This window comes from Ochotona princeps, chromosome 10 (genome assembly GCF_030435755.1).
Source record: "Ochotona princeps isolate mOchPri1 chromosome 10, mOchPri1.hap1, whole genome shotgun sequence".
Lineage (NCBI taxonomy): Eukaryota > Metazoa > Chordata > Mammalia > Lagomorpha > Ochotonidae > Ochotona > Ochotona princeps.
The window spans coordinates 70,600,422-70,628,363 of NC_080841.1; the positions used below are offsets into that span (position 1 = coordinate 70,600,422).

General features: G+C 45.5%; 1 protein-coding gene across 1 annotated transcript; it reads left to right on the forward strand.

Moving 5' to 3' along the window:
• Positions 1 to 38: 38 nt before the first annotated feature.
• ENKUR (enkurin, TRPC channel interacting protein) lies at positions 39 to 16,754 on the forward strand. The gene is made up of 5 exons (XM_058668906.1): positions 39 to 248; positions 3,350 to 3,495; positions 8,359 to 8,582; positions 10,796 to 10,942; positions 16,339 to 16,754. Exons 1-5 carry the CDS (start codon positions 172 to 174, stop codon positions 16,513 to 16,515), a joined length of 771 nt encoding a protein of 256 aa, XP_058524889.1. The 5' UTR covers positions 39 to 171; the 3' UTR covers positions 16,516 to 16,754.
• The last annotated feature ends 11,188 nt before the right edge of the window (positions 16,755 to 27,942 follow it).

Sequence of the window (27,942 nt, forward strand, 5' to 3'; positions counted from 1 at the left end):
GTTACCGGCTTGGAGAAGCGGTCGCGGGGCGGGGAGCTGTGTGCCAGGAGATAGAGACCGAAAGAAGGCACTAGAGCAAGAGAAAGAAGGGGAAGCCGTGGCGAAGACGACGGCAGCGTGAAGAGAGAAGTTGGGCGAGGAGGTCGTTTCTGAGGGGCCAATCAGGTGGCCATGGATGCAGCGTGCTCTGCCGAGAGCATTTATAATCTCATCCCCAGGGTCCTGAAGGAACCCGCCCCGCCTCCTAGGTACGTGGAGAAGCAGAGCTTGGAGCCCTGGCCGCGAGAACGGGGACTAAGGACCTCTTATTCATCCTTGGGACCTCACATCCTTCTCACAGGGTTGTTTGAATAAAACAGCATTTAGCCCCCGCTAAAGTCACCTGTGAGGCCAGATTCTTAGCAGGGGTGGGGATTCTAGGGGCTTGGCATCTCCTAGATGATTGTGAGATAACTTATGCGTAGACTTGCTATTCATGTGTTTTATTGAAATTACTGTTCACCACAGGGTGCGGTGAAAGTTCGTTTTGTTTGAAAAAGATCGCAGTTTTATCTGTGTGAGGAGACCTGGTGTTTGGTTTCAGGTATTCACTGCTGTCTTTATTGTTTGTTTGCTTAATTATCTGTTTATTTACTTATTTATTTGAAAGGCAGAGAGAGTGTTTTTCCCTCCACAGGATGGCCACAGTGGTTGGAGCTGGGCAGGTTCAGTCCTGAACCAGGAGCTTCACCTGGGTCTCCCACGTGGGTGACACAGATCCAGGAACTTGAGCCGTCCTCTTCTGCTTTCCCAGGTGCATTAGCAGGGAGCTGAATTGGAAGTGGAGCAGCCCAGCCTTGAACCAATGCCCATGTCTTTTACAAACCAGGTTTTTCTCATCTTTTTGTTGACTACAAAGCACATAGCTCATTTTATTTTGATCCAGCTTTGTCTTTTGTTTTGCTTTATAGAAATTCTAGCTTTACAGTACACATGTTTAACTTATTACAGCGCATCTTCAAGTAATACTACTTCACTTCAGGTAAGGTCTAAGAACCTTGCATGAGAATGCTTGCCTCTGTCCTAGTGCTATTACATATGCTATATCTCAATGTACATAAAACCCATAATACATCAGGATTATTTGCCCTTTATATATAACCAGCTATAATTAAAGACATTTGAAACTATTTATTATTTACATACTTTTAAAAAATTATTATTTCCAGGCCTTAATCCTTCTGGTGAATTCAAATTTCCTTTGGTGCTATCCTTTCCACATAAATTATTTTTTTTTAAAAGAGACTATTAACATATGAAGGGTAAAGTGACAGGAGAAAGAGATTTTTCATTCATTGGTTCACTCCTCAAATGCCAGCAATGGTCAAGGTTGGGCCAGATCAAGGCCAGAACCTAGGCAATCCATCCAGGTCATTCCCCTGTTGAGGGCAGGAGCTCAAATACCTGAGCCATCATCTGTAGCTCCAAGGAGGAATCAGCAGGAAGCTGCATGGGAAGAGAAGGAGTTGGGATTCAAACCATATCCTCCCTTTGGGATGTGAGTGTTCTACGGGCAGCTTACCCGGATGTACCCTAATCCCCGCACCATGCTAAAAGGGCTGATGTACCCTAATCCCCGCACCATGCTAAAAGGGCTTTGTAAGCTTCCTGCCATCGTTTCCAAGAGAAAGCAAAACAAAAGACAAAGCTGGATCAAAATAAAATGAGCTATGTGCTTTGTAGTCAACAAAAAGATGAGAAAATTAAATGTAAATTTATTCTAAAAAGTCACATTCAGTGTGAGTAGTATGAACATGAAAACTAAAAGTGATTGCTGATTTGATAAAATTTCAACATTATCTATAAGAAAAGCCTCTCTTGTAATAAAAAAAAGAAAACCACAGGTCGAAAGTCCAAGAATAGAAGATGTGTCATCACAACTTAGAGGAATGCTGGAATGGCTGTGTTAATATCACACAGATTTTAAAGTATGGAATTTAAAGGGAATAGTTTCATTTTATAAGGATGAAGTGGCCAGATTTAAAGGAGATAGAAAAATTGTTAGTTCTGTGTACCTAGTAACAGAGATTGGAAATACATAAACCAAAACACTCTTTGACTTAGAACAAATAGCCAAATCCACAATTACACTCAGAGGTCTCAACAGCTATATTTCAATAATTCATAGATCCAACAAAATAATTAAGCATCTAGAATGCTTGAAAATAATCAGCCCATTTCATCAAATTGTCACTTTCAGAGCAGTCCGGTCAACCGCAGCAGAATATGCTTCATTCTCAGCCTTTAACAAAATAATATAATACGTGCCATTAAAACAAATGTCCAAAAATTTAAAAGGATTCCAGACATGCAAAGTATATTCCCTAACCTCATGGAAATAAATTTAAAAGATATATAGAAAAATCGCCACTACACAAAAACATGGCTAGATAAACTTGTGAGAGCAGATATCAAAATGAAATTTTAAAAAGTAATTGATCTATTTGAAAGGCAGAGTTGCAGAGAAAGGGAAAGGCCGAAAGAAATCTCTCTATATACATCCTTGATGTCAGGGCTTGGGACAGACTGAACCCCAGAGCCAGGAACTCTCTCCAGGTCTCCCACATGGATGGCAGTCATCCAAGCTCTGTGGCCACCTTCTGCTGTTTCCCAAGGGGCGTTGTAAGGGATACGGATAGGAAATGGAGCAACTGGACCTTGAGCTGGCATTTCTATGGGATGCTGGTATTTGTAGGTGGTGGCTTAACCTGGCTGTGCCACAGGCCTGCCTCTCAAAATGCAATTGAAAAGGCATTTCGGACTGAATGAAACATAGTAAATTGGAACTTGTGGGCAAATTAGAATTTTTGTGCACACATTAGAATTTTTTTAGTCTAAAGTATGTATTTAGAAAAACAAAAATTTAAAAGCAAATACAAATGCAAAAGAAAATGAGAATAAAATGAACTTAAAGGAGAAGAAATGAAAATCAACATAGATATATCATGAACGTGGAAAACAGATGAGTGTTGGAGAAAACTTATAAAATTCTGGTTCTATGAAAAGATGAACAAAACAGATAACCTCCTAACCAGACTGTTGGGAATGAGAGAAATGACATCACTCGTGGCACTGCCGATGTTCAAAGAGCAGTAAGGAAATACCGTGGCCAACCTCCCCTTCCCAAGCACCTGTCCCAGTGCTCTGTGACCACACAGCTTGGGTCAACCTAGTGGACCCAGCTCAGATAAATGAGCTGTTTCAATCTTCTGCATAAGAATACACAGTCCAGTAAATGAGAAATGTACACCTGTTTTTGAACTTCAGTTTTTACCAGAAACATAAACAGCTACCATTTCTTTCATTTTAGGTACATATCCATTTTTAAGGCAGCCGTAAAAAATGACCTACAAAAATACAAAGCAGCCATGAAAACTATGGGACCAGCTAAAGTGGACGTACCGTCCCCAAAGGATTTCCTCAAGAAACACTCCAAGGAAAAAATTCTGCCACCCAGTAGGTTTTTTTTTTTTAATCATTTTTTAAGGAGATAATTTAGGTAATTTAAATAAGGTGGTAATTTAAAAAGATGGCTTTATTGTCAGTGAATATAACCTATACAGAAGTGATACCAATGTCACCTGCTAATTTAACAGAATGAAGGGTGGATAGGACAAGGTGGGAGCTGAAAATGCAGTAAGAATCAGTAATTGAGAGTGATGAGCTTCCCCCAAATAGACTTTGAGGAAGCAAGAATCTAGAACTGCATTTTGTGTTAGCCAGTGCTGCCATGCTCCTGTGTGATACATCTCGCCAGTTCAATCCCCCACCCCCAGACTCCAGCTCTGAGTACCAGATAGAAGAAGAGTTTTAAGACTCAGGCAGTGTCTGGTTCTCAGGCAAGGTTGCCTTGCACCCCACCCCTGCCTAGTCTTATTTCCAAGGGGTGAAATTTACTGCCGTGATTACCTGTTGTTGAGACATATAAGGCTCCACTCCAGGTTTGAGCTTCTGCTCTCCCAGATTTCTCCATCCATGAAACACATCCAGGAAGAGGGGGAATTGGGGTTCACTGAGAATGGGTGGACAGAGCCAGGCGCACAGGTCGATTACCAGCACCATTGCACAGGGCTTGCACGCTTGGAGGGGGTTCGTGTTTGGCCTAAAGGTCTGCTCTTGCCATCTTGAGATTCTGAATTGGTTTGGACCAAGAGGTCATTTTGCATTTTCGTTTTGTACTAGCCCTTGAAAATGCTGTTGTTGGTTCTGGCCATAGAGTGTATTGATGGCAGGAAAGGAAGGCCTGAAGGAATGGAAAAGGATTCACGACCAACCATGCACGGAAGGAAATTCTTCCCATCCTAGGACAAAGGCAAAAAAGCAGCTGTTCATTTATAGTATTGGCTATCCTCAAGGAAATAACGCCAAAACCTCATGTTTTTTTTTTTAAAGATTTATTCATTTTATTACAAAGTCAGATATACAGAGAGGAGGAGAGACAGAGAGGAAGATCTTCCGTCTGATGTTTCACTCTCCAAGTGAGCTGCAACGGGCCGATGCGCGCCGATCAGAAGCCGGGGACCTGGAACCTCTTCCGGGTCTCCCATGCGGGTGCAGGGTCCCAATGCATTGGGCCGTCCTCGACTGCTTTCCCAGGCCACAAGCAGGGAGCTGGATGGGAAGTGGAGCTGCCGGGATTAGAACCGGTGCCCATATGGGATCCCGGGGCTTTCAAGGCTAGGACTTTAGCTGCTAGGCCATGCCGCCGGGCCCAAAAACCTCATGTATTGACCAAACTGAAGCGACTTCTGCTTCTGGCCATTGCTTGAATCTGTCACACAACTCATACCCCCAGGCCTGACTGGGTGGCTCAGTGACTAAATCCTCGCCTTGCAACCTCTGGAATCCCATGGGGGAACCTGGGCACTAGTTCTTGTCCTGGCCACTCCACTTCCCAACCAGCTCCCTGCCTGTGGCCTGGAAAAGCATCGGAGGATGGTCTAAAGCCTTGGGACCCTGCACTTGCATGGGAGTCCCAGAGGAAGCTCCTGGCTCCTGCCTTTTGGATCAGCTCAGCTCCGGTCGTTGCGTACACTGGGGAAGTGAACCAGCAGACAGAAGATCTGTGTAAGATTAAGTAAACCTTAAAAAATAAAATAAATCTTTACAATAAAAGTAAATAAATCATAAAAGAAAAATAATCCCATGACAAATAGTAAGGAACATTCTCAGGAAAAAAAGGAAGACCCAAGTTTAAAAACCACGGCCTTTTGGATGAGTGTTTGGCATAGTGGTTCAGATGTCAGTTGGGATACCTTCCTCTTCCATCTGAGTGTCTAGGTTTGAGTTCTGGGTCAGGTTCCTGCTGAAGTGTGCCCTGAGAGGTAGTAAGTCTGGCTCAAGTCATTGGGTTCCTGCCATACGTGGGAGATTCAGATGAAGTTCCTATCTCCCAGCTTGGACTAGTTCTAGCTTCTGCAGTCTTTTGGGACATGAGTCAGCAAATAGCAGCTCCAAGTCTTGTCTCTCTGCCTCTCAAATAACTCCATTAATTAAGTAGCAAAATGTGTTTTTGTCCAAAAAGAAAGAAAATCCAGTATCCATTCTTAATCTGTGACTCACGCGTTTCCTTTTTATCTGCTGTTGATGGAAGTCTTCTCATTTTGTGACTCTCACCCACCTCAGAGCTCTGGACGGTCTTATATTAAGTACCTTCAATGCCTTAGGACTGATGGTATCCCTTGGGTACGGCGTGTGTTCCCCAGGGTTAGGTATATGAAAACATCACAGCTACCCAACGTACAAATCCTATTTATCAAAGAAGGAAAGGCAAGACAAACATCACAAGGAAGAATTAAGACCTCACTAGCCTTGAGAACCATTAAGAAATTCAGGGTGTAGCCTCCAGACCCTAGTCCAGTGAGACACTATTTTGTAGGCTACAAGGTGTGGGCCAGCTGTTTTCTTCTGAGGCCCCTTTCCTTGGCTTGTAGGGGATAGGATTCTCCCCGTGCTTCAACATATAATCTCCTTTTATGTTTGTGTCCATTTCCTTCTCTGAGGGTTCCGGGCATGTAGGATTAGAGGCTACCTCAAGGATCTCTCTTAAATTTAATCATTTGTTTAAACACCCTCATCTCCCAAATGCAGACCCATTCTGGCATACTAGGGTAAGGACTTCAACCTAAGAATTCTGCAGAAACCGAGCTCAGTCCTTAACAAGAGGCTAACTCAGTCCATAGATAGTTAATAATACATATAATTTTACCTGGTAATAAAAGATGTATGCACTTGTGCAAAGACAAGACAATGAAGAAATGAATGAAGACTGAGTCCCTAGAGGATTGTGAGAGTTAAGATTATTGTAAGGCCGAGAGAGGTATGGGTTGCTTTGGTTCTTGGAGATGAAGTTTAGTTTTAGCATTTGACAAGCCACCATGATGTGGTTCTATACAAACAGATAGGTTGGAATGGCCGAGCTGAAGCATCCGTGTAGAAGGGGCCCATTCCATCTGCTGCATTAATGTAAAGCAAACACAGGCTAGAGAAAGAACAAGTAAATTTTTTCTGGTGGCAATTTCAGGAGATGACATACAACCAGAGGAGAAATTATTAACAAATTTGAACTCCTAGTGGTAAGAAAAACAGAGAGGAAGAGTCAGAGTTCCCATCTGCTGGTTCACTCTCTAAAAGTCTGCAAAAGCTGAAGTTGGGTGGCTTAGGACCAAAGCCAGGAAGCAGGAACTCAACCCAGGTCTTCCTGACATGGATGGCAACAAGCCAATAAGCCGTCGGCACTGCCTCCCAGGGTCTGCACTGGCCAGAAGCTGGAGGTATGAACCAGGGCCAGCGATCCATAACTGGAAGACTATTAAGACCACTTGAAAAAAAAAAAAAAAAGACCACTTGAGCAAGTATCTCAACATGCCCCACATCTGGGACCTTGGGCGGGTGGGAGACTGGGTGGGGATTCTCCCTCAATATCCCCCTTCACCTCAGATACATAAATAATACAATAAAAGTATATATATAAAGGAAAGTCGGATATACAGAGAGGAGGAGAGACAGAGAGAAAGATCTTCCATCTGATGTTTCACTCCCCAAGTGAGCCCAATGGCTGGTGCACGCCAATCCGATGCCGGGAACCAGGAACCTCTTCCAGGTCTCCCACACGGGTGCAGGGTCCCAAAGCTTTGGGCCGTCCTCAACTGCTTTCCCAGGCCACAAGCAGGGAGCTGGATGGGAAGTGGAGCTGCCGGGATTAGAACCGGTGCCCATATGGGATCCCAGGGCTTTCAAGGCGAGGACTTTAGCCGCTAGGCCACGCTGCCGGGCCCCAAGGGCCAGGTATTGAACCCAGGTATTTCAGTTTGAGACTTGGACATCTTACACACTAAACACTCACTACTGTATTGCTGGTGATGTTTGCTCTGTTAGGCTGTATATTGGTCTTACTGCTGTTACGTGATTTTTTTCTTAAAATCTTATGATACTTTCCATGTGAATTCTTGTACTTTCAATACATCAAGTTTGATTTATTTACTTTTAAAAAATAATTTTCCTATGAAGAAGCAATTATTGGGAAATACTTACAGAACACACACACAACTGCTTTCTCATTTCTTATTTACAGTTATCTTAAATGGGATAGCTGAATATCTGTTGTTGATACCTGGCAAAAAATGTGCATGTATTAGCTGCGTGTAATTTGGGGAAGGCTCAGTCTTTTTCCAACATACTATTTTCCAGCACATCATTGATTAACTGCTTAAGTTTTTTTTTAGCATTCTAATTACTGATTTTTTTTCCTTTTCCCAAACTGCTTTTTTTTTTAAAAAGATTTTTATTATTATTATTATTGGAAAGCCAGATATACAGAGAGGAGGAGAGACAGAGAGGAAGATCTTCCATCTGATGTTTCATTCCCAAAGTGAGCCGCAACAGGCCGGTGCTGCGCCGATCAGAAGCCGGGAACCAGGAACCTCCTCCAGGTCTCCCACGCGGGTGCTGGGTCCCAAAGCTTTGGGCTGTCCTCAACTGCTTTCCCAGGCCACAAGCAGGGAGCTGGATGGGAAGTGGAGCTGCCGGGATTAGAACCAGCGCCCATATGGGATCCCGGGGCTTTCAAGGCGAGGACTTTAGCCGCTAGGCCATGCCGCCGGGCCCCCCAAACTGCTTTAACTGAGTTATGATTGACCTGGGAAATGATGCTTGTGTCTGATAGCTTGATAAGTAGAAATTTGTTTTTACCTTATGTGCATGGGTGTATCATCAATAAAACTTCCAACTTGTGAGTGGCAATGTATCCAGATATTTTAAGAAGTGCTGAGCAGCAATGTTGCTTATGTAACAGTGACAAGGAAATGTTACGTTTCACAGAGAAGAAGTTTGAATGGAATGAGCCCAGAAAGCCCGCAGTGCCAGCAAGGACCGACCACCCAATCATGGGCATACAGAGCGGCAAGAATTTCATCAATACCAACGCGGCCGATGTCATCATGGGCGTGGCCAAGAAGCCCAAGCCCATCTACGTGGACAAGAGAACTGGGGACAGGCATGACTTGGAGACCTCGGGACTCCTCCCCAAGTACATCAACAAAAAGGTAGCGCTGCTGTCTGCTACTGGGAGAACCAGTGCCCAGTGAGGTCAGAGGGCTGGGCACACAGTCTCTGGGTCTGTTGTCTAGTCATCCACCTGCCTTCAGGTCAATTGCCTTGCTCAGGTTAACACCAAGCATCCCACTCCACAATCCAACCCACAGGAAAACACCTGTCTTTTGCAAGTTTTCATCTTAAGCATGTGTTCTGCCGTTCCCTTCCTCACACAGAGTTTGCCCAACTCAACATCCTCTCTTTAACACTCCGGTTGTCCTGTCAGCTGTACAAGGATGCCCTGAGAGGTGTGTGCTGGCAGGTGGCCTGTTCACCACTACACTCGTGGTCATACTGCAGAAGGTTCTGCAACTTCCCAAAACACTTTGACATCTGGGATTCACATGCCTCTTTCACTCTGCAGGCTGTAGGTTATAAAGGAACTACCTTCTCTGGCCTAATGTGCCACAGGCCCGTGGAGGGCAGTCAGCATCCTGCTTCTGTTTCCTTCTGGGATTCAAAGAGTCCAGAATCTTGCTGTTTGCTCAATCATATACAGGAAGAATCTTCAAGCTTCTATTTGGAAGTGACCCATGGACAAAGGAGAGGGGCAAATGGTTTGGGTGTGGACTGTCCCACCAGGATCCATGTGTCAGAAGTCTGCTTTCCAAGGTGGCGTGAATCAGCAGTGGAAGAGCCTGGAGGAGGTGGGGTTTGGGCCCAGCTATTCTTTCTGCACCCTAACTCAAGTTACAGCCAGCCATTCCTCATGTGCTTCTGGCCATTGCTTCTGGCTGACCCCATTGCAGGACACACAGATGGGGTTTGGCGATCCTGGACTTGAACTCCCAGAACTGTGAACTAAACAAACCTCTCTCTATTGCCCACGTGGCCTGTGTCAGGTGTGTTGTTTACAGAAACAGGAAGCTAACACACACGGAGGGCACGCATCAGGGCAGCAGGAAAACGTTGCTCTCCCGAATATCCAGGTGGGAGGACCCAAAGCCTGTGTCTTGGACACTTCTTCTGGCTTCCGTGCCAGACCACTCTGCTGCTTCCTCACCAAACACTTCCTGACCTCCTTCATGATCCAAAGCAGCCTCTCCTATCTCCTTCCCCCATTTCTTCTCTGAATTCTGCTATTTTTTGGTGAGTTTCTCTTAAACCATAAGCTGCAGACTCCACAGGCACCAAAACTTTGCCTCTCTCCCTCATGCTAGGGCCAGCAGTACATTCACTAATCTGGAAGAATCCATGGCCAATTGCTCCACTGGTTTGAGTCCCAGCTGCTCTACTTTCCATCCAGCTCCCTGTTAATACACCAGTAAAGCAACAGATGATGGCCCAAGTGAATGGGCCCCTGCCACCCATGTGGGAGACTCGGATGGAGTTCCTGGCTCTGGACTTTGGGCTGGCCCAGTGCCAGCCGTTGGGACTATTCGGGAAGTGAAACAGAAGATGGAAAATCTCTTTATGTCTCTCTTTGTCACTCTTTCAGATAAATAAATATTTTTTAAAAGAAAAGAAATTACCTCAAGCTATTTTAAGGTAATTGCTGAAGCATAAAAAAACCACAGCGGTCAAGGAAGATAGCAGCCATATCATCAACCAAGAGTAAGAGCTGGAAGTTTCCAGAGGAGGGGAAGCAAGAGGCTATAATAACAATTCAGAGTTTTTGTTTGTTTGTTTGTTTGAGTTTTGGGGGTTTTTTTAAATGATTTTTTTTGAGAGGGAGAGAGACAGACCTTCCATTCATTGGTTCACTCCCCAAATGGCAACGATAGCTGGGACTAAGTTGGGTAAAAACCAGGAGCCCAGAACTCCATCAGGGTCTCCCAATGGGTGGCAGGGGCTCCAAGCACTTGGCTGATCTTCTGCTGCCTTCCCAGTTACATCAATAGGGAGCTGGCTGGGTGGAAGTAGAGCAGCCAGGACACCAACCAGTGCTCTGATATGAAGTGACAGCATCCCAAACAGTGGCTCAACCCACTGGCACCATAATGCTGGCCCCAGCTCCATTTAAAACAACAGAATCAACAAGTTCTCAGCTGAGGATGTGGTGATTGAAAAGCATAAAATTTTGTCAGTTTCCTAAATTCAGACCAAAGATTCTCAGGGCAGCCTTTATTTGCCTCCCAGTCACTGATTGGTCGTCTATACCCATTCACAAGCTTTCCTTCAGGACAGCGACTTGACCACTTTTCTCTCTGCAAACTCCTTCCAGGATTACGGAGTCACTCCCAAGTACATCTGTGTGCGAAACGAGGAAGTCAGGCAGGCCCAAGAAGAGTACAACCGCTACATCCAGGAAAACCTTAGGAAAGCGGCGATGAAGAGGCTGTCAGATGAGGAGAGAGAGGCAATTCTGCAGGTGAGTGTTCCCGCTATCCACGCTCACATGGGTCCTCTGGGGGCCAGGGGAGGACATACCTGGTGGAGGAGGTAGGGTGGGAGGGGGTGTCCTCTCAGGTCTCCTGTTGCCTGATTGCTTTGGTTCTGGAATCAGAGCTGTATGCTTGGGTTGGCAGTGGCAGACCACACACAGCAGAGCTGGCCTCTGAGACAGAGCCAAAGCTGTCATGGAGGGACCCGTCTGATTTCCAGCTTGGGGGTGAGCTTGTGTTTTTCCCTGCAGAAGCCCACATTCCTTCACAATGCACAGGCAACAGAAAGACTGAAAAAAAAAAAGGGTGTTTTCATCCCCATCCATGCCCCTGGGGTTAGTGAAAAACAATTTCCTAAATCATATGTCTCTCACTCACTAGATGGAGCTCTAGAATAATTAAACTGTTTCTAGCACAACCCTGTATCTCCCCTCCCCCACTCCATCTCGCTCTCTCTCTCTGTCCAATCCTTGCATGGAAACCAGATACAACATTTTTGAATAAACAAGGACCCGTGGACTCTGAACGTACAGAGAGAGGCAGTCTCCAACAGCAAGAAACACTTAAGGGCAGGGACCATCTCTTGTTGGTGGGTTGCAGTGGCTCATGGGGTGCAGTGCAGATGCAGGGGCTCCAGGGAAAGGAAGCAAAAGATGGGCAGGCAAGCAGTAAGACTTACAGAGATGGGAGATTCCACCAGTCAGCTGCCTGCAAAGGAGAGAGCTGGCCTTCTGCACACTCTGCCTCTTGAATTCAGCAGCTCCCACCTCCCGAAAGTGCAGGCCTCTGTGCATTCCAGGCCGTGTATCTGAATACTAGCTGCAAGGTGCTGTCACCCCAGACAGCCCTCTGATGGGATCCTCCAGACTTCTGCGTTAGATGCCCTCAGAGAAAGAGCCCCGAGCCACAGTCCCCACTGGCTAAGAGCTGCATGCAGTATGGTGGCAACGTGGTTATCTGTTCCCATCAAAGCCACACTGCTGTTCCTAACTCCAGAGGAAAACAGGATCACTGTATCTGGAGGGAGCTCACAGTCTGGTGATGCTAAACTTCTCATGCTGCAGACCAGGATGGAGAACCTGCAGATGGAGTGAAGTGGGCTCACCTGTTGAGGCATCATTTGTTTACCAATTGACGGGGCAACCGTGACATCCCAGACCCTGAAGAGGAAAAAAGATACTGTGAAACACATAGTCCCTTACCATACCCAAGCGTCGAGTTCGGGTTACACTTGCTCTCAGTCACTAAGCGATGGAGTAGAGCCACGGTGACCAAAACTCATCCTGATCACTCCCTGCGTTGGGCTGCCCAGCCACCTGGCCCCTGCCTGCATAGGAGGACCAGGAGAAGGCCATGTGCCCATACCACCTCCTACTAGAAGAGGAGGCCACCTCAGCTGGGATTCTCAAGGGCAGAAACAACAGAGCCAAGAGGGGGCCAGGAACCCAATTTCCACTGAGGCTTGAGTAGAAGAGAGGGGTGCAGGAGAGCTGCCAGAGCCTGGAGAAGGAGCCATGGGCACAGATGGAAGCAGCTGGAGCATGTGGCCAGACAGGGTCAAGGGAGAGGTGGAGAACATCCCAGCCTCTCACTTGTCCTGCCAGTGCCACCCTGGGTGAACTCAGAAACCAGAGAGCATCAAACCTAAAGCTCACCCACTCCCCACCCCTGGGTGGGAGGTGCAGTGGGTGCAAAAGATGGGTGAAACTAAAAACTTCCCCTGATAGCACCACTCCTTCCCATCCGAACTATTGCCTAAATTATCACATCATTGTTTCAGCACTAAAATAGAAGAATGAAGAAATTTAAAAGAGAAAAAAGGGTGGGGGAATCACTATTACTGCAATGGATATGAGACCTTTTTTTTTTTTTTTTTTTTTTTTTTTTAAAGATTTATTCATTTTATTACAGCCAGATATACACAGAGGAGGAGAGACAGAGAGGAAGATCTTCCGTCCGATGATTCACTCCCCAAGTGAGCCGCAACGGGCCGATGCGCGCCGATCCGATGCCGGGAACCTGGAACCTCTTCCGGGTCTCCCACGCGGGTGCAGTGTCCCAAAGCATTGGGCCGTCCTCAACTGCTTTCCCAGGCCACAAGCAGGGAGCTGGATGGGAAGTGGAGCTGCCGGGATTAGAACCGGCGCCCATATGGGATCCCGGGGCTTTCAAGGCGAGGACTTTAGCCGCTAGACCACGCCGCCGGGCCCGAGACCTTTTATTAAGATGAAATAAACAGGGGCAGACAAAGTGGCATAGCAGTCTAAGCCCCATATGGGTGCTAATTTATATCCCAGCTACTCCACTTCTAATTCGGAATGGCCTAGGAAAATAGTAACAGAGAATGGCCTTGCGCCTCTGCACCCATATGGGAGCCCTGGAAGAAGTTCTTGTTTTCTGGCTTTGGGTTGCAGCTCTAGCTGCTGCAGCCTTTTGGGGGGTGAAACAGCAGATGGAAGATCTCTGTCTCTATCTCTCCCTCTCTCTGTAATTCTGCCTTTCAAATTAAAAAAAAAAAAGAAATCTTTAAAAAAAAAAGGTGAAATAACCAAAAACAAACCCAAAAACGCCATAAAAATATCAAGGAGGCCACATGAAAATCCTGTGACGCATGACTTACATTTAGTTTCTAGCCCTAGCTGCCGACTTTGATCCAAACATTACTGTCCAACTGGAAGATAAAAACTGTCTTTTCAAAGGAAAGAGATGCAGGCAGCTGCTGGGACAACCAAGCATAAGGAAGTATCACCCCTCTGGCTGTGCAAACCTCTGATAGTTGAAAGCCCATGGGTGTACAGACATCCTCCATGGGCAGGCACCCCTACCGGGCACTGCAGAAACACAGAAGCCTAGGTCTGCTTCCTAAAGACAGACCACAGGCCTGGAGAGGGCTTCTCAGGGCTTCTTTTTGAAATATGTCACATAAATTTTTAAGAACTGTCATCTTTCTTCTCAAGGGCAGAAACAACAGAGCCAAGAGGGAGGGGGCCAGGAATCCAATTTCCACTGAGGCTTGAGTAGAAGAGAGGGGAGCAGTATTTGAAAGGGGAGGAGTATTTGAAAGGCAAAGGAAGAGAGGAGAAAGAAGATTTTCATCTGCTGTTTCACTCCCCAGATGTTTGCAACAGTTGGGGCTGAGACCGGGCCAAAGCTAGGAGCCACAGACTCCATCCGGGTCTCCCACATGGTGCAGGGGCCCAAGTACTTGGGGCATCTTCTGCTGCTGTCCCAGGAGCATTAGCAGAGAGGTGGAATCAGGGGCAGAGGCCACTCTAATCCTATCCTGATACAGAATGCAGGTGTTCCAAGTAACATCTTTTAAAACAATAAAGATGCATCTCATTGAATTGGTAAGTAGAGCTAAAGAGAGAGGAGGAGATACAGAGAAAGAAATCTTCATCCACTGGTTTACTTTCCAAATGGCTGGAGCTGGGCCAAGTTAAAGCCAGAATACGGGAACTCTGACTGGATCTCCCACATGGGTGGCAGGGGCTCAAGGTTTTGGACCATCTTCTGTTGTTTCCCCTGGCACATTAGCAGGGGGCTGGATGGGAAGTGGAGTGTCCAGGACTTGAACTGGTGCTCTGATAGGTTATGCCAGTATCACAGGCAGGGGCTTAATGCACTGTTCCTCCAAGTGACATCTTAACTGCTGTACCAAATGCCTGCCCCTCTGTTTTGTTCTTTGTTTCTGTATAAATCAAATAATTTCTACAGCTATAATGAATAGCAAGAGTGTTCATTTATAAAATTTGGAGGAAGGGGATAAGCCTTTGGTCTAGGAGTTAAATCATCTTTTAGGATCACTCCATCCCTTATTACGGTGCTGGGTTTCCAATCTCAGTTCCTAATTCCAGTTTCCTGGCATAGCAGACCTTGGGAAGCAGCTATTATGGCTCAAATAATTGGGCCCTACCACCCATGGGGGATGTGTCTCTTTCTCCCTTTACCCCTCAAAACAATTCATTGAATAGATGTTGTTGGTGGAGCCTCCAGCACACTGTGATGGGAAACTTGCTTCCAGTCTGATTTCATCAAACATCAGAACACCTGATCATAGCAATTCTCAAGGAAGTCTCTTGAAATGAGGTCCCTATAACAGGAGGCTGGGTAAAGTCCAACTATCTGATCCAGTTCCCTGCTGATAGCCTGGGAAAGCAGGAGAGGATTGGCCCATATGCTTGGACCCCTGCTCTCCACCTGGCACAGCCTTAGCTGATGGGGCCATCTGGAGAATGAACCAGTGGACAGATCTTCATCTCTGTTTCCATCTCAACCTCTCTCTCTGTAACTCTTTCTTCAAATAAATTTTTAAGAAAATTTTTAAGAAAAGAGTGATGACAACATTTTTGAAAGAAAAGTAGTAAAATGTTTATAAAAATAATTTTTAAGATTTATTTATTTTTATTTGAAAGGCCAATTTTTACTGAGAAGGAGAGACAGAGGGAGAAGTCTTCCATCTACAGGTTCACTCCCCAAGTGGTTGCAATAGCCTGCACTGAGCTGATCCGAAGCCAGGAACTAGGAGCTTCTTCTAGGTCTTCCACACAGGGGCAGGCTCCCAAGGCTTTGGGTCACCTTCCACTGCTTTCCCAGGCCACAAGAAGGGAGCTGGATGGGAAGTGGAGTGGCCAGGACATGAACTGGAACCCATATGGAGTGTTGGTGCTTGCAGGCAGAGAATTAGCCAGTTGTACCATTGTGCCAGATTCAGAAATAATTTCTTATTCAATTTTTTTAAATTTAAGGAATCTCAATTTTATGTCAATATCCTTCCCCCAAAGTATTTGATTAAGCTTACTGTCATAGTATTCATAACTCCACATGTGAGTATTTCATGGTAAAAAATAAAATAAAATAAAACAGAACAAACAAACAAAAAACAGCACATCAGTACTCCCCATGGGAATTGAGCCCACAGTTAGGGCAATACCTAATAAATGGTAAATGCACATCTTCAGGGAGGTTTATTATGGTTTATCACTCCGGAGGTTCACAGTCCAAGATCCAACAACTCCACTGGTTTGACTTCTGGAGGTGCTATTTTTGCTGGTAGAGCTGGGAGGTAGTAGCCTGTCCCATGGCAAAAGGGAGCATGTGCCCTTGGCTCTGGGTGGTCTCTTAGAAAGCCAGGAGGATGTTTGTGGCGGCCCTCTACCACAGTGGCCCAATCCAATCCGGTCAGCTACCTTCAGACAGCCAAATGGCGTGAAGCTGCCGCCATCCTGGTACATTTGGCGGTTTTAGCATGCATGTGATTTTACAGTCTTCTGCCTCCATTCTCTTCGTGGGTTAGCATCTTGTTAATGAGCACAATGTCCTATTCCCATTGTCCAGATGTCGGCACCTGTTGGTACTCATAGCTTCCCCTCCTGGTTTGCAGGGTCTAAAGAAGAACTGGGAGGAGGTGCACAAAGAGTTCCAGTCGTTCTCGGTCTTCATCGACTCCATCCCCAAGAAAGTGCGCAAGCAGAAGCTGGAAGAGGAGATGAAGCAGCTGGAGCATGACATTGGGGTCATTGAGAAGCACAAGGTCATCTACATTGCCAACAAGCAGTGATGCATTTTTCAGGCACAGTCATTTTAAGCCATGTAGGACAAACATGGAAAGGATAGAGATGAAACTACAATTTTTTTTTAAGGCAAACACTGTGAAAAAAAAAAAGAGGAGTGTTAAAAGGCTTAGGATATGCTTTAAAAATAACTGGATTATTCACGTATAAAAGAAAAAGAGTTTGTTTTTACTAGTGTTGTGTTTTCCAAGTATATACCGATTAAAGTTTGAGGTTTTGTGTCCCAGTTCTATAATGGCAGTTCATTGGGATGATGACAGTGATGACAAGATGATGATGACGATGATGATAATGGACTAGGACTTGTTTTACATAAACTCTCATTTTTCTGGGCAGCCTCCCTTTTGGTCAACGCCCCATGATACAGAGAGCACAGCTTTTTTAAAAGTGCCTTGAACCGGAAAGAGCAGCGTCTGGGGATGCCCCCTGCCCTGTGGCTCCGGAGCTCCCAGGAGCCTGTGCCATGTGCAGAATCTCCCGGGCACAGCAATCAGTATCTCCAACACTGCCCCCGAGGCAGGGCTTCTTAGTCTGAGGGAGAAGAAAATGTACAAAATCAAGAAGACAAACGCACAGAAGGTGTTTCGAGAGTGATTAGCTAGTCAGCCGCACCCTTCCCCAAGCAGGTCACTTCTGAACATCTTTGAAAGTCTGCTTTATTCCAAAGTTCATGATGCCTACTCAGGGAAATGGGTTATTCATTTTCTTTGGGCTCCTTTTTTTTGGCATGTGAACTCTGAAGTTGCCGTTTGTAAGATTACATAATGTACTAAGCATATGTTTGTGTAAGAAGAGAAGTCTTTAACTCCAAATAAGAAATAAAAACCTATAAATATCTAAGAAGGAAAGGATTCTTTTGTGAAAGAGTTAAAGTTAGGAAAATGTAGTAAAATGTAAGATCATAAGGTATCAGAGAAGGGGCAGGTGTTTGGTTATAGCCGTTAAGACACAGCTTGCAACACCCATGTCACATACTGGAGTCCGTAGGATAAGCCCTCACTGCACTTCCTCACTTGCTTCTTGCTCGTGTACACCCTGGGAGGCAGCATTGATGGTCTAGACTTCAGTCCCTGCCACCCATATGGGAGACCTGAATGAAGTTCCTGGCTCCTGGCTTGGGCCTGGCCAGACCCAGGTGTGGTGGAAATGAACTCTCTGACTCCCTCGCTCTCCTTCTCTTCTTCCTTCCACTCCTCATCCCTCTGTTTTACAAAGTATAAAAATCAATTTTAAAAGAAACATAAACAGAATAACAGTCCGTAGGACAGTGGGGCTTATATGTTTCACAACAGGGTGTTCTATGCCACATGAAGACAGATCACCTGTTCGGCTCTGCTTATGTCCTTGTGTATGTTGAAATATTGCCCTGCACCCCATAAAAATGTGCAAGCATTACATGTTAATCAGAATTTCTGTTCAAAATCAGAGAAACAGCAATCTCCTCACTGATTTTTTATCCTACAAACAGAAAGCAAAGGACAGTCCTATCCAACTACTATGGACACAGACTTTGAGCACATGTGCAAAGCTGACTTTAGCTAAGTACAGGAAAAAAATGTTTACATATAATGATTTTTTTAAATCCCCTTAAAATTCTTTTTGACATCTCTTTGTGAGCACTCTTTGTTCCATCACTAGGGCTGGTATAAAATAAAGAACAGCGTGGGATAAATTGTCACTTAGCCACAATGACGGATTGCCACTTAGGGTGGGCCATTTGTAAAACAGACCCCAAAGTGTCAAATTAGATGAAATGGAAATTCACTTGGCAGTGTGAGCAAGGCACTCTAGGATCGAGGGGTGGGAAGTGGGAGGATCCTGCGCTATGCAGATCTGGAGAGTTTCTGTGCAAGCCAGTGTCAGACACGGCACAAGATTGTGGTGCAGTGAGTTAAGCCATTCACCTGGGACACCACATGTCATGTGGGAGCATTCGTTTGAGTCTCAGCTGCTCCACACTGATGCACCTGAGAGAGCAGCAGAGGATGGCGCAAGTTCTTGGCTGCCTGGCACTAATGTGGGAAGCCTGAATTGAGTTCAGTCCTGGTTGTTGTAACCGTTTGCGGAACAAACCACTAGATGGGTGATCATGCCATATTTCTCTGTCTACCTTTCAAGTACAAGGGAAGATAGGTAAAAATTCCAAGAACTGCGCACAGAACTGATATGCGGTGCCATTGACCCATACCTGAGAACTCCTCAGCTTCCTTTCTTGAAATGTCCCCCCTCCTGCACCTTCTGTGGCTGACTCACTCATAATGTTGAGGGTCTGGGGGCCTTCCACAGTTGACATATGTGGGCCTGTCTGCCTGGAAAACTCTCCCGTTCTCTGTCCCCTGCTTAGCTGCTTGGTGAATCCCTGGTCTGTGGGCATCAGCTCGTATCTCTACTCTGTGATGCTCATCTTGGAGCACTGGCTTCCCCATATGACACTGACCACATAATGCTGCATAAATCCAGCTATCCACGCTCTGTCATCTATGTGCCTCACAATCCGTATACTAAACTGGCATAGAGGGGAGACTCAAACATTCTGTAGCGAATAAATTTATGAATGATAGCTAAATGTATATCATTAGTATGATGACATAAATCAAACTTGGTTTATTTTGCTGTGAACAAACCAGCAGATACCACACCAAACAGTTCGCGTATGATCAAGTCCAGGCAAGGGAACCTGGTGTTGTGATGTAATGCATTAAGCCATCACCACCTGTGAGGCTAGCTTCCCATATGGGCAGCGGCATCTGTCCTGGTAACTCCACTTCCGATCCAGCTCTCTGCTAATGGATCTGTGAAAAGCAGCAAAAGATGCTCAATTGCTTGAGTCTCTACTACCCATATGAGAGACCCTGATGAATCTCCTGGCCACTGGATTGCTCCTGAACCAGTCCTGGCTGCTGCAATCATCTGGGGAGTGAACCAGTGGATGGAAAATCTCTCGTACTCGCCCTCTCTCTCTTTATAACCCTGTCTCCCAACTAACTAACAAATGTTAAAAAAAAATTCAGGCAGACAGTTCGCATCTCAGCTCAGTCACTTACAAATCCTTCGAAGTTCGTTTTCCTTCATCAGGAAGAGGGGGTCAGTTACCCAGGACTGTACCTCACATGGTTATGATCCTGCAAAACATATCACAGTTGGCACGGTACTTGGTATGGAGCACGCACAAGAAATTTACAGTGTAGATTTCTCATCAACAACCCTCTTTCCGTTCTGTAATATGTTTGTCTGGTTAGTGTTAGGCTCATTCACATACCCTCAATAGAATATCCCAAGCCACACAATGATGGTGACAGGAAAGGAACTGATACAACAGCTCTTCTGCAAGTCCTGACTTGAGATTAATGTCCCCTGGTCATCTTCTCTATAGAATGTCCAGATGGTGACAGCTCTATTTGATTTATGTCCATTTTTAATTTTGGGTGAAAATTTGGCAAATACTGCCTACGTTACTCAGCACAGACATTCTAAAATTAGAAACACTGGTGCTAGATAGCCACTGAGGGGGACTGGTTTTCAAGGCTGGCTTCACTAAGCCACGCGGATGATCAGAGGCCAGGACCTGACCTTGCAGCTGAAATTCCAGCTCACTGACCTGCGGACTACATGGACAGAGGCATGAGAATGAAAATGCATGTAAGCCTGCGCCTTCACTTGAGCTTCGTTCTGCAGGAACGGTTCTTACTGAGAACAGCCCAAGCAAGGGCACTCTCTCCCAGAACAGAGCCAAGAGAAAACAAAAAGACATGTGGGTCATTTTATAGAAACCCATTAGCCATCACAGCTTGTTCACTATCCTTTGGTCAGTGCTGACTATTCAGATGGCCAAGTAAATGGTGATGATGAGCGAAGCTGCTGTGTGGCCACAGCAGAAGTAATCACACAAATTACTTTCTATCATTTGACAAAATTGAGGCTATGTTGTGAAAGCAAAAACCAGGATGCTATGCAAGAAAAAATCAAGGCAGGCCTAAATCAGATGTTGTAGTCTCTGACCTTGGTTATCTAGACTGAAGAATTGATAGGAGTCAGCAGAAGTGGAGATGGGAACAGGATCTTGGGTAGGAAACCTTTGATCCACAGAAGGAAGTAGCTAATGGGGGGTGAGCATCCTTACAGAGGAGAGGCTGGAGCTGGCTGGAAATGAACAGTGGAGCAGGGGTACCTGATTTTTCAGCTACATCAATGCATGTGATGGCATCAATATTTTTAAATGTTGAGAGAGAGGGAGAAAAAGATGGGGAGGGAGGCCAAATGGTCCTGTCTGGCCCACTCCACATTGTTTACAATAGCCAAAGGCAAAACATTAAAGTCCTGGATTAAGGAGAACCTTAATCCAGGTCTGCTATGGGGGTTCAGGAGCCCAATCACTTGTTCTATCACCGCTATTTCCTAGGGTGTGCATTAGCTAGAAGCTGGCATAGGAGCCGGAACTGGAGACCAAACACAGGCCCTCTGATGAATAGGATGTGGGCTTCAAAACTACTAGACTTAATGCCCACCCTGCTCAGTGTTTTTTTTTTTTTCTTTAATGATCCTTTGCTGCATGGATTGAAGTGAAAATGAATGAATATGGGTGGGGAGCCACCTAAGAGATCCAATCCAATCCCCTGGGGAAAGCAGATAGTGGCACTGACTGAGGCTGTGGCTTCAAAAACTATCCGAGTGGTGCAACTGCAACCTGGGGATGGATTGAACAAGGAGGAAGAGGGAAGCTCAGATTGGCACCTGAAGTCAGCTTTGAGCAGGTTTGGAGTCATTCGATGGGAGCATTTTCAGAATGAAGGGACAATAGAGGCTGATCAGACCAAGGGAGGATGCAGTGAGAGAACAAGATCACGATTTTCGAGGTTACGTTGATATCAGTTTTGTGAGATAAGACTGAGAATGTAGATGGACAGGGGAAAAGACAAAGTGAAAGATGCAGAAAGTTGAATCAGAAAAAGAGATGTGAGGGGGCAGCTATGAGTCTGCGGAGTCCTCCACCTCAGTGGAGTCATCTTGGAACAACATTGTGCGTCAGTGGAAGGAGTTCCTGTCACTGGGCAGTTCTGTACATTAGGATTCAGATGGGAGCTGCCAAGCTGCCCACACAGGAGCAAAACCCTCAATGGACTGGCCCAGACTTCCCACCTCCTACTCCAAGCAGGATGCAAACCAACATCAATGCCAGGTACCCGCTTCTTGTTCGTATTTGCAGCTGGAACTCTGTCAAAAGCCTTTCCTTCCTCTAGCTATGGTGATGCCATTGGCCAGCGCCACAACATGAGTGTGTGACTCTGTGCTTGTGAGTACAGTCCACATCAAGACCACTTGAATACCAAGTGCAGCAGACTTCAACAGCTGGAAGAAATTAATGTAAGGTGGTCAATGGCTAGTCAATAGCATAATTACTCTCCGGAGGACAGTTAAATTCTCTCATATACAAGTTCTTAGTAAACTGAAGAAAATTACCTATTCACAAATACAGATTACCCTCAAGTCAGAGAAGGAGAGAGGGAGAGACAGGAAAAGAGAGGGAAAATGGAAAGGAACGGGGGAGAGAGAAAGCAAGAGCTTTTACTCTCTGCCGGTTCATTCCTCAAATGATTACAACAGCTGGGACTGGGCCAAGCCTGAAGTTGGAAACTAAAAACAGAGTTCAGGTCTCCCGAGTGGGTGTCAGGGACCCCAGCCATTGCAGCCCTCACCACTGCCTCCTTGGGTACACCGCAGATGGGCGTCAAACCCAGGCACTCTGCTATGGGATACAGGTGTCTTAACTGGAACCTTAACCAGTACGCTAAATGCCCCTTTGAATGCTCATACTGTTTACATACCTTTTCAGAAACAAACTCCATACACTAGAATACATGTTTGGCTTCCATAAATGATTATTTAAAAACACATATAATTTACATATGTGTGTATATACTAGTATATTGCTCTTCCAACGCGGAAGAGATCATGCAGTTACAGTTTCCTTTGTCAGCAAGATTGTGGAGCTCATTTCTTTTTTTTTTTTAATCTATTTTATTGTATTGTTGTTGACAATCTTTACATAGTTAATTACAGTTAAAGGAAAAAGAAGAAAAAAAGAAAAAAAAAGGTTCAGGGAGTATAGGGAAGTGGGTAATGCTATTATGTCCATATTGTTTCCATCATGTATCTGAGGTAAAGGGGGATATTGAGGGAGAAGCCCCACCCGGTTTCCCGCCCACCCCAAGTCCCGGATGTGGGGCATGCTCTGAGATATGTGCTCAAGTGGTGTTAATAGTTCTCCAGTTATGAATCACTGCCAGTTTTGCTCGATGAGGTCATCCACTGATTGATATGGTCCATCATAAAGTCTCCGTTTGCCCCATATTTCGCTGCCAACATATAGCCGAGATGAATGATTGTCCTGTTCTGTCTTCTGTCTTTTCTTGATTAGAGTTCTGAGTCCAGCAGTTCGATTGGGGAGATCTCCAAAGATACTTTGAGGTATTCCCAGACTAGTTTCTTGTATGTTCTAGCAAGCACAGGGCCCAGCACAGTCCATCACCCTGATCAGCTGGTGGTTGCAATTGCTGGGTTGGTTCTGTTTTCGGTCCCGAGTTGCACTGGAACCAATGGGTGTTGCAGTCCAGTCTGGTTCGGCCCTTACATCAACCAGTGGGAGCTGCAGCCTAGTCAGGGCGACCCACAATAACCCCCACCAGGCTCACCCCCTACCCTGGTTTGCCAGTATGTGTAGCAGAAGACCAGTCTGTCCCCCATCCCCTTTGGCTCTTGTACTTGTCAATGGGTATTAAAGCTTAGTTCTATCTAACCAACTCATCCAGCCCTCACGGGTGTTGTTGAGTATCTCTCTATCTAGCCATCCCAGCCCCCGTCCTAGTTTTCATGCCCTCCCACGGGAGTAGTGACCCAAGAAGGGGGAACCCACTTTTCCCTCCCAGGTCTCTCTGTCCCGGTTTATGCACTCTTTAGGTGGTCCTGTGATTTGACTCGACAGAATTAGTCCCCAGTGCCAGCTTCTGCCAGCTGATGCTGCGGCCCTGATCTAGTCCACATGCAGCGCACAGGTGTTGTAGCCTTGCTTAGTCGGGTCTGTCTCTATCCCAGCCCACGCTCTCCAGTGGGAGTGGCTGTCCAGCGAGGGGACCAGCCCCTTAATCCCCCTGCCAGCTCTGCCCCTTCCTTCCTGGATCTCACGTGTGCTGGATGGGTGCTGCATTCATATCCAGTACAGGCAACCACACCCTGGCATGTGGAGCTCATTTCTTAATGAATACTTAACTTGCTTCCTTCCTTTGCAGAGCAGGAGGGATACACGGTGTTGAATTGTGTAAGCATAGGTGATAGGCTTCACCAGTGCTCTATTCATGTGAATTCACATGTGAATTGCTTAACTCACATCAACTTAAAGTGAACAGACCTGAAATAAATATATATCTTTTCACACATTTCAACACGCTTGCAGGAAATCATTCCCAGGAGACAAGTGACAGGGTCAAAAGGCATGAGCATTTATAATTTTCTTTGTAACTCTCATTTGATGCTCTTTTGGCATGTGGGTGATGAGGTGATGCGGATGCATGGTGCATGGTGAGAATTTTATAATTCTACCAAAGCTGAGTAGGGAAAAGAAGTCTCCCTCGCACTCCTTTGCTATAGCCGCTCGTCCCAGAGCAGCCGCTATGGCCAGTATCTGGTGCAGCTTTCTAGGTTTCACCATGGGCACATGCAGCTCCATGGTGTAAAAACTGTCACCTGTGCATCTGTAGGAGAATGACTGCTGTTGGGCAGACTTAGTTTCTTGCTGTCCTAATCTATTGGGATCAAAAGACTCTCCGTGAGCTCTAGCACCACATGCAGCTCAGGCACTCATCTCAGGAATAGATTTGTCCTTTAACAGTATTAGGACTCTTATTAAGAAAGCATTTTGGACAGTGTAGTCCTGATAAAGCCACCACCTGTGATGGCAGCATCCCATATATGCACTGGTTTGTGTACTGGCTGCACTGCTTCCAATGCAGCTCCCAACTAACAGCCTGGGAAAAATGATGAAAGAAGGCCCAAGTGTTTGGGTCTCTGCCAATCCAGTGGGAGACCCAGATGAAGCTCCTGGCTTCTCATGTCAGCCTTGTAAAGAGAATCAGTAGATAGAAGACCTTTCTCTGTTTCTCCTTCTCTCTCTCCCTCTAACTCTGCCTTTCAAATGAAAATCAATAGAAGAGGAAGGAAAGGAGGCAGTGAGGGGCAGAAAAAGAGAAAGAAAGCAATGGCTTCCCTGATTCTCACTGTGACCTTGGTTTCATTCCAGATGGACAAGAGACCCTGGCTAAGGGTGTCCTGGTCTTAGCCACACTGTGCTGGATATTTTTAGATTTCAAATTCATTGCACTCAGTAGTAGTGGGGCCTGCATTGGGTGGCCCCAGGATGGAAGGAACCCCTAGAGTGTTATTCCAAACCACTGACGTTCCTGGGTCTGAGCATGTTGGTTTTCTTCACCAATAACCACTTTACTGTAGCTAGTTTATGTTTCCACACATTTTCTCTAGACACAAAAACTTTTCAAGGGGGCTGGTGCTGTGGCTAAGCACAGGAAGGTGCCACCTGAAACTCCAGCATCTTAACTGTAGCACCAGTTTGAATCCCAGATGTTCACCCTCAGATTTAGCTTCCTGCAAATATGCCTGGGAAAGCAGCAGAAGATGGTACAAGTACATCGACCCCTTGCCACCCATGTGGGAGAGCATGGTGGGGTTTCTGGCTCACGGCTCTTGCCTAGCCCAGCCCTGGCTCTTATGGCCATTTGGGGAATGAACTAGCAGATGGAAGATCTCTCTCTGCTTCTCCTTCTCTCTATAAATCTACCTTTCCAATAGAAATACATTTTTAAAAGTTTTAAGGACAAGTAGTAGAATAATCATTCATAAAGGATTTTAAATGTCTATTGCATTCAGACTATGGGGGGACAAAATTCATCTGATGTGACAATGACCAAGGATACTTGTGTGTGGATAATCACCACTATCACCTAACCGATAATGACTGGGATCCTATTAGTCCCATGGCAGCCTGGTTTCAGAAATGTTCAGATATGCAAACTAGGCGTCTTGAGACACACCGAATGGCACTAGTCTGGGAGAAGGTATGCTGCTGCTTCCTAGGTGTTACCTGTGCTGTTAAACTCAGCTCAGGTGTCTGCTTTCTAGCAGCATTTATGATGCCACTTGAGATGCCTGCATCCCATATTAGAGTGTTTCGCTGTGGGACCCAGCTCCAATTCCAATTCCAACTTCCTGCTGATGCAAACCCTGGGAGTCATCAGGTCTTGGCTCAAGTACGTGAGTTCCTACCACTCATGCAGGAGATGTGAGTTGAGTTCTAGGCTCCTGGTTTTGGCTTGTCCCAGCCCCAGTTAGTGTAGGCAGTGGACAGAAGATCTGTGTTCTTTCTTCTGCTCTCTTTCAAATAAATAACAAGAAGTAAATAGAAAATTACCTGGTACAAATCCAACAGAAGCATTCCCCAGTCACTACGCCACTGCACACACTGAATGGTTTTCAGTCATTGCTGGACCCACGTGTACAGAGCTAGCTGACTTCAATGCTTGTTTTCTCAGGGTACATTCTAGTAAGTCAAGCTATAAGAATCATCTTTGCTGTTGCTCAGCAGGGCTTTCAATTGAGCCCTGGTTTAAAACTACAGCTGAACGCACAGTCAGCGGGCATTGGAGTGCCCGCTTGGAGGGCTGGTTTGTTCAGCTGATAGTTTTGGCCACCAGCTGTGCAAACTTCTGGAAGGAAAGTGTTTCCCTAAGGGCTCAACCCCTCCCAGCACCTGCCTGCTTTACAGTGTTTAAAGATTCAGCCAGTGGGAGTTGACTCACAAGCTAGGCTAAATTCGTGTGGTTAGACATTGTGTGGGAATGTACTACAGTTTATTCTCTTGTTGCTAATGTGTGTGTGTTATGGGGGGGGTGTTTCTATGGTAACCATTTTAGAACAGTCCATACTTACTATACTTCAAAAATATGCAACTCATCCTCATGGGAATACATAGCAGCTTGAAAAGATTTCCCCACCCCCAATAAATATTAAGATTTTTTTTTCTTTTTCACATGATTTCGCGTTAACTTTTGTTTGTAAAAATTTGCTAAGGAAATGCTTAAGAAAATGGTCCTGAGACCCTGCCTTGGGGGAGAGCAGGAACACACTAGTTGGCGATGTTTTGTGGAACACGCATCCAACCCTTCCGTGGATGAATTTCTCCCAGACTCTTTGGATTTTCCATGCATCATCATGTTTGCAGTGTTTGGGATGTTGCTATGCAAAATGATACAAGAGTTGATTTTTTTTTTTCTGATGCAATCAAGCTGAGCACATGCAAGTTTGGTTTAATGTGAGAGTTTTTTTTTTTTTAAACATTTCAGAACTTCTTGGAGAATGGTAGAAACATATGCACGATAAGGAAGCATGAATATCAGGGTGCTATTGTCCTGCAGGGGGATCAGCCACTGCTAAGGACACCCACATCCCAATCAAATCCTGTTCACTCCATTTCTCCATCTGGGCTCTCCTAATACTCCTGGGAAGTGGCTGGTGGCGGCTCAAAGCATTTGAGTGAGTTCCTGCCATGCATGTGGGAGACCTAGACGAAACTTTAGTTTGGTGTAGCTCTGGTTGCCGCCATTTGGAGAATCAATCAGCAGGTGGAAAATCTGTTTCCCCTCTCTGTCACTCTGCCTTTCAAATAAAAAAAAAACTGTTTTTTATTTTTTAAGGACCAAATATCAGTGACAGTTCAAAGTGTCACTCTCCAGGATAAAATCCAGCTGCCCCAGGGGCTTAATCACTGCCAACAACCCATTAGCAGTAGTTTTGAGAAGTGCTCGTATTTGTGATTTTTGGAAAAGGGTCCTACTCGACTTTTTTTTTTTTTTTAAATGTATTCACCTGTATGGTTTTCCCCTCCCCAACTTCATATTTATATCTTACTGAAATAATAGTAAGATATTAAGATATATTAAGATATAGAAACTCTCAAACTATAAATTGTAGTGTTGATTTAAAAAGTTAGCATTATTGTCACCATTTCCATTGTTCTCTTGAATGTGTCAAAGAGGAGTTTGAAAACACATCTGTGATATCATCAGCATGTAACACAGACACACACACACAAACTTGTTTATAGAACACACATACAGGGTCAGAGGCATTAATATCCTTTGGGAGCATATAGGAGGGTCAGAATTCTGATGAGACTGCAAAAAAATCTGTAAAATTTGCCCCAAGAACCGAAATACAGAATTAAACAAAGAATAATGCAACTGGGAGCCACAACAATGGCACTGCAAGCTAATCCTCTGCTTGTAGTGCTGGTATTCCCTATGGGTGCCTGTCCTAGTCCAGGCTGCTCCACTTCCCTACCAGCCCCGTGC

What these genes read in the sequence shown, in the direction of transcription:
- ENKUR (XM_058668906.1), top strand. Translation starts at nt 172, where the DNA reads ATGGATGCAGCGTGCTCTGCCGAGAGCATTTATAATCTCATCCCCAGG. An exon ending in GGAAAAAATTCTGCCACCCA is followed by an intron (nt 3,496 to 8,358) that starts GTAGGTTTTTTT and finishes TACGTTTCACAG; the next exon opens with AGAAGAAGTTTGAATGGAAT. An exon ending in AGAGAGAGGCAATTCTGCAG is followed by an intron (nt 10,943 to 16,338) that starts GTGAGTGTTCCC and finishes CCTGGTTTGCAG; the next exon opens with GGTCTAAAGAAGAACTGGGA.